General features: G+C 40.0%; 1 protein-coding gene across 1 annotated transcript in view; it reads left to right on the top strand.

Moving 5' to 3' along the window:
* BICD2 (bicaudal D homolog 2 (Drosophila)) overlaps positions 1 to 5664 on the top strand; it is a 41365-nt gene extending 35701 nt beyond the window's left edge. Inside the window, exon 6 of the mRNA XM_010294311.1 lies at positions 5069 to 5664. Within this exon, the coding sequence (XP_010292613.1) occupies positions 5069 to 5375 (307 nt within the window). The 3' untranslated portion in view covers positions 5376 to 5664. The remainder of the gene's footprint in view (positions 1 to 5068) is intronic.
* The last annotated feature ends 638 nt before the right edge of the window (positions 5665 to 6302 follow it).

Below are 6302 nucleotides of genomic sequence, written 5' to 3'. Positions count from 1 at the left end.
TTCCCTACATATGCCCTTGAACTTGCTTATCTATAATCCTAAATCGGTGAAATCTGGGATGTTCCTCTGCCTTCTCTAGGAATTGTGATTTATTTTTTTCTTCAGGGGTTCTTAAAGAACACATTACTGGAGTTGGGATCTGTTGGGATCTAAGTTTACAGCTTAGTATGGGCTTAGTATACTTCCTAAAAATGCTTAAAAGGCGCTGACCTAGCGGAGGGCCTTGTCCTGCAGTCAGGTCTGTGCCCATTCTGGTGCAGCTGCACTTGGACTAGAGCCCATGGCAAACTTGCCAGCCTGGAGCATGCTTATGTGGGGTTCGGATTTTTAATATTTCCACTTCAACAACTTTTTAAAAAACAAGTGTATTTGGTTTTATGGATGTGCAAAACTCTATCCAGCGTGAGTTCCTTCAGAGGAGACCAGCTCAAACTGGGTGAGATTATGGTTACGATCTGGTTTCTGAAGGCATGCCTGTGTTGTGCTGTCAGTCCCTAGTAACAACCTTCTGGGTTCTTCCACTTAAAAATCCAAGTCGTGTAGAGACTGGCTCTAAATCACCCTTGGTGCTGAGGAGCACAGCTCTGGTACATCATGGGGCTCCCTTGCATTTGCCACATAACGCAGAGCGGAAGGTCACCTCGTGAAAGGAGATGCCGTAGCTTTATTACTGCCATAATCTTCTTCCTTTGGTAATACAAAATTGTCACTTTGTCTGCAGATGAGCTGTTTTTCACCAGGGGCTGAGGTAAGGGGGAGGTGGGAGGAAGGTGTTAAAATTCAGTTTTAATATTAACTTCTAATATAAAGATTCAGTTTGAAATAGTAGGTGGCTAATACCCCTTATAGCCGAATGCAGTCAATGCTCCTTTACATGTCATTTTAACTGCTTCTCTGCTAATATGTTTCCCAGTTTTTAATAAAGCCAAAAAACTGTGGGTTTAATCCTCCATGTTTTAATTTCATATGTAAGATGACAATTTAATCCCTCGAGGTAGAAGCGAAAGTAGTTGATGCTTCTCTCAAGAGGCTTCTTGCAGTCACATCTGTCGTGCTTTCTTGGAAGTTGTCATATGGTCCTCATATTGATAGCGGAGGAGGAGGAAAAAGTACAATTATACCCACTTTTTTTCCCAGAACAGATCTTGATTCAGCAGTGAATTTAGCTATAAACGTTAAGTATAGTACATGCTAAAGCTTAAGTAAAATGGTATGTAGAACTAAGGCACAACTGGCATTTGTGGGAAGTAGTGGCATGCAGCTTTTGAAACTGAGACAACCTGTTAACATTTTTCAATAATTTGGCTTCAGATAGTGTTTTAGAGGATTTAGTTTTTATTTCTCATCATTATATGTAACATTCAGGATAATTATTTCCTCTGTGTAGCTATTTGTTGTAGCTGGTGGTGTTTTTAAACATCTAGTTGATGTTTCCTTAAGCTCTTTTTTTGTTGTTAATTACCAGTCATAAGAAAATAGGCAACATCAAAGCCTTCTGTTTACTATCCACTTAAAACTGTGAATGTGTAAATGTACAACAGGCTTATGCTAATTTCACATTCTTCTTTAAAGCATGAAAGCTCAATTATTTTCTTTCTAAGGTGTTTTAAAAACAAAGACATTTTCTGTTCTGACCTTCTAATGACTTTTGCATTGCATATACAGCTGGGAAGTAACGCAGCACATGGCAAATGAAATTGTAAAAGAGAAGGATCTTTTTTTGTTATATCTGCAAAGCAGCGAAAATGTAGATAAACATATCACAAAAATATGCTGCCGTAGCTGCTACTACTAGCTTTAGCTTAATGCAAAGTAGTGCTAGTGGCTGTGTCTTGTATGCTTAGGAATGCTAACTTTTTTTTGAGAAAATCAAATTGGGAGTCGGTGAACAGCAGGAAAGAAGGAAGTAGGGCAGATCCCAGTCCACCTGCGCACGCGACGTCTACATTCACTTCTAGCAAACTTTTCAGCCCTCACCGGTTCTGTTCCAGTGAACAACTGCAGTATTTTGCATCGCGTAGTGTTCCTCTGACCCCAGACAGCCATGCTTGCACCAGGAGAAGGTTTGGTTTTGAGGCTATATCATTTCATTTGACTTAAAGGTCAGGAAAACAGGTTCAGGATGCATGGCTGGGTGTAGTCATAGTAGTTAACACTCCTGCCTCTCCCCAGTCCTCTCCTATATATGAGAGAATAGTTACTCAGGTGCAGTAAAAACTGCATGTATGCTACTGATAACACTTCCTTTTGGAAGGAAGGAAAAACTCCCTGCCTAGAGTTTCATGGGAGGAAAAAAAAAAGCTAATTTACATATTTTGAAATAGTGAATGCCTTGTAATTTCTAAGACAGTCATTTGACGTTTTAAACCTTTGTGCTACCAGAAAGCTTGATGAGATAATGACTTGCTACAATAACGTTTTGGAGTCAAAATCATGGCTTTAATTGCAGCTTGGCTCACCTGCAAATGACTTTACTGCCTTCTAGACTCTGACAAGCATCTGTCTGTGTTACCAGTCAGCTATCAGGTTGGCACAACTGACTCTGTTTGATCAAGAGGCATTTGAGTAATACCAAAAATGTTTAGAGAAGAGGATTAAGGGACGTTAGCAAGACTGTGTGGGAAATCCCTACTCTGCTTTACTATAGTGGTTTTGGTTTCTTTTCATCATCTCTCTTTTTTTTTTTGTTTTTTGTTTTTTGTTTGTTTCTTTTTTTAAATAAATGGGGTGGTGGAGTCAGGGAGAAATCTGCCACTCCTGCCTTGGCTGGCTTTGATTAGCACTTCTCTGGTGGAAGTCAAAGGCACAGACAGACTGCAGCAATCTTGACACAGCTTTACTGAGCTGAAAATGTTGGGGCTAAATTAACTTCCTGTTCTGTGCAAAAAGAGCGGATACGTTTTGTTTCACAAGAAAGGAGCTGGAAAAGGGGGGTGAAAAACCTCCCCATCATTTCACCTTGCCCAAATCTCTTGGCAGGGTTATGCTGAGAACGAAACAAGGTAATGGGGACAGTCACTCCAGTGCCAGGTCGTAATTTGCCGAAGCAATCACAATGCATTCCTCAAGGAACTGGTAACACTTTCTGGACATTCCCCTGTCTGCAGTAGCGGAGCGTTGGCGGAATCGGGTTTGAGGCCTCGTGATAGAACCAGGCTTGCGCTTTTCACCTTAAATGTCATAAGTGCATTTGAAAACTGGAGGGAAACCCCATAGCCCTCCGGCCTCCCAGTTATCTCCAGTCTGTGCCTTGCTCCCACCCCAAGTGAAGAAAAAACACCTCTGACAGTCTAGAGCAACAGGGCACGGGGTTCGCAGTGATGCTGGGAGCTATTAATTTCTGTAGCCGTGCCCTCACTTTGGAGCTAGTGTCACCTTCCATAAGAGGCTGTTGTGCCCACAAGATTTATTTTCATCTTTTCAGAATTCCTAGGGCCATTTCAGTCTGTTCTTCTCCAGCGCTAGTAGTAAATTGGGTAAGATCTGGCCCTTGGTCTGCTTCCACTCGCTGAGGTATGTGGATTGGTTTTGCCTTGTAAGGTCCATCTAGCTATGAAGAGAAGAAGGTAGGTGGGTGCTAGGCTTCTAGCAGACGTAAGGTTCCTGGTTTTGTTTTGCTTGTTTGGTTTTTGTTTTAAAGAGAAACCCTCACACACTGGGTTTCCACTGTGCCCCACAGTATGAGAGAGACTGTGACCTCAAGAGCAGCATGCACAGAGATTTGGGTGGATAAATTCCCGCTCACATAGTGGCCCTAAACTCAAAACCTGCTGGTATGCTAAGCTATGTTGCAGGTGTAGTTCATGCAGGTTTTATATGAATATTTCTGGGTTATTGTTTAATCTCTATATGTATTAAAAAATAAAATTCTGGGGTTTTCCTTCCCTTTTTTCTCTTCCCAAGCAAATATAATAGGAATATAGGCCTAATCCTGCTATTGGAAGTCAGGGAGAGCAGAATTCAGGACTTGATAGTGTAAGCGCAGCTGATGAATCTGCATGTGAATGTAGTTTGTTCTGTGGTGGGGTTTTTTCCAGTCTGCTTTATATTACTTAATGATGATAAATGTCCCGTAAAGTCAGGGACTTTTCCATTTTGATGTTAAAAGGAACTTCTCTGCCAATATTTTTGCTTTTATGAAGAAGCTATATTTTATAGATGTGGCTGTTGTAAATTCCAGCTGGTACCTATGAATATTTATTTTTCTATCCATATGCATAATTGGTCTTTTGTGAGCGGTAAATACACATCTACGTTAATGTTTTAAATTGTTCAAGATGCACTGTGAAAGTTAAGCAGCTTCCAAGCTCAGTGCAAATGACAGTAGATGAAACGGCTTGCAGGCATTCATACACCTTCCCCCACAGCCTTCCCAGTAACACTCAGTTCCTCTGTTTTAATTGTTTTAAAAGTAATTTTGTTGGTGAAAACAATTATATAAAGGCCACTTGCTATAGAGAAAACAGTAATAAAACACCATTTATAGAATTTTTACATTAGGAATTGGAGTAACTTAAAGTAGAATTATGAAAGATGCTTATTTTTAACAATGCTTTTCAGTCATCACTGGAAATTTGTTATTTGGACTCCATGTGTAAAGTAACAAACTGATGTTCAGATGCTCATCAAGTGGTATTAATAGCCACTTTACAGCATCCTACTGTTCCCCTCAGGCTGCGTTTCCAGCCTAAAGCTTCAGAACCATTGTGGTCTGTCTGTAAGTACAGACAAAAGTAACTTGACTGTATTGTGCCTACTCACTGTGGAAGGACATCTTACTAATCTTTAGACATGAGTACTTTGATATCAGACTCCACGCTTCCATTATCTAAGGATGGTGTTAATTATACTACATCTTGAAAGGTGTGAATGTAGGTGCTGAGTGTGGGATTGTAAGAACCCCAGTGAAAAGTAATTGTGATTTTCTACAGGTTGGTTTGAAGTTCCTATTTAAGAGCATGTATGCAAGCAACCGCAAAGCTATCACTGCTAATATTGGCCGGACGCAAGGGATTTACGTTTTATAGATGGAAACAGGATTGCTAAAGATTGGTATATTTCATTGCAGATGTGACGAATATGTCACACAGCTGGATGAAATGCAGCGGCAGCTTGCAGCAGCTGAGGATGAGAAGAAGACTCTGAATTCCTTGCTTCGGATGGCTATCCAGCAGAAACTGGCACTGACCCAGCGCCTGGAACATTTGGAGCTAGACCATGAGCAGTCCAAAAGGGTGCGCACAAAATCTGCTTCCAAAGCCAAGAGCAGTAACCCTAGTGTAAGTCATATTCGGTCCTGCGGAGACAGGTCTGAAGGATCTGTCCTTAACAACCAAGTTTTTTGTAGTGAGAAATATAAAATCTATTGTGACTAGGACAGGTGTGTAGAAAAATCATATTATGCATCTTCTTTTATGCTGTAACTGCCAGCGTAAATCCCCACTATCTAATGTCGCAGTGAGTTGACTTGTACTAGTATGTTGTTGAACCAGGTAATACAAATTGTATTATGGTGGTCTTAACTGTAACTAATTCATAAGTATGGGGACACTATTAACAAGTTAATAGTGGAAAGGAATTAGCTTTTACCACAATTAACATGTATGGGTTTTGCTGTTTATGGTTAAGTGTTGAAAGAGTACACCAGATATACTATATCTGGTGCTACTAACTGTAGTTTGTATAGCACAAATGTGATCCTTTCTCCAGGGTTGCAGCATAATTCAATAAATGCTTTCACAGGCAGAAACAAACAGAAAACCTTCCTTGTTATTGTGGCTTAAGTGGTGAACAGCAAGTGTTAAAATTAGAGGTATGTCTTAAAAATGCAGAGCATTTTGAAACTGGATCCAAAATTAATTTGCCTGTTGTGGCACATATTAAGAACTTGCTGTCATATCACCACTGACCAAAGGCCTAAAGCTTTTACAGGCTATAAAAGCTAGAAAAAAACTTGGTAGGGTACATTATTTACACTCTGCTTCCTTCTCTTCAGAGGGTTAACCAGAAGAAACTTGCACATTTATATTAAAAATATGCAATATATACCCCATCTGATAAAAAAATTAAAAAATTAAGAATTGTGATCCTACCTGCCAGACAGTTCCACTTTAAGAAGTTATGCTGTGGAAAAGTGTCAAGTCCTGAAAGGATCTTTGTGGTGTCATGTTGCTCCTTGCAAGCGTAACATTTTGAAAAGAATCTGTTTTATATATTACTGTAGCCACATAACTTGTATGTTAGAATTAATGTGACTATGGTCTAGTATTGTCAGTCACGAAACAGGTTTTCTCAGCTTTCAG

The sequence above is a fragment of the Phaethon lepturus genome, unplaced genomic scaffold, assembly GCF_000687285.1.
Source record: "Phaethon lepturus isolate BGI_N335 unplaced genomic scaffold, ASM68728v1 scaffold3129, whole genome shotgun sequence".
In the NCBI taxonomy this organism is placed as follows: Eukaryota; Metazoa; Chordata; class Aves; order Phaethontiformes; family Phaethontidae; genus Phaethon; species Phaethon lepturus.
This window is presented reverse-complemented; position numbering and strand designations above follow the sequence as displayed.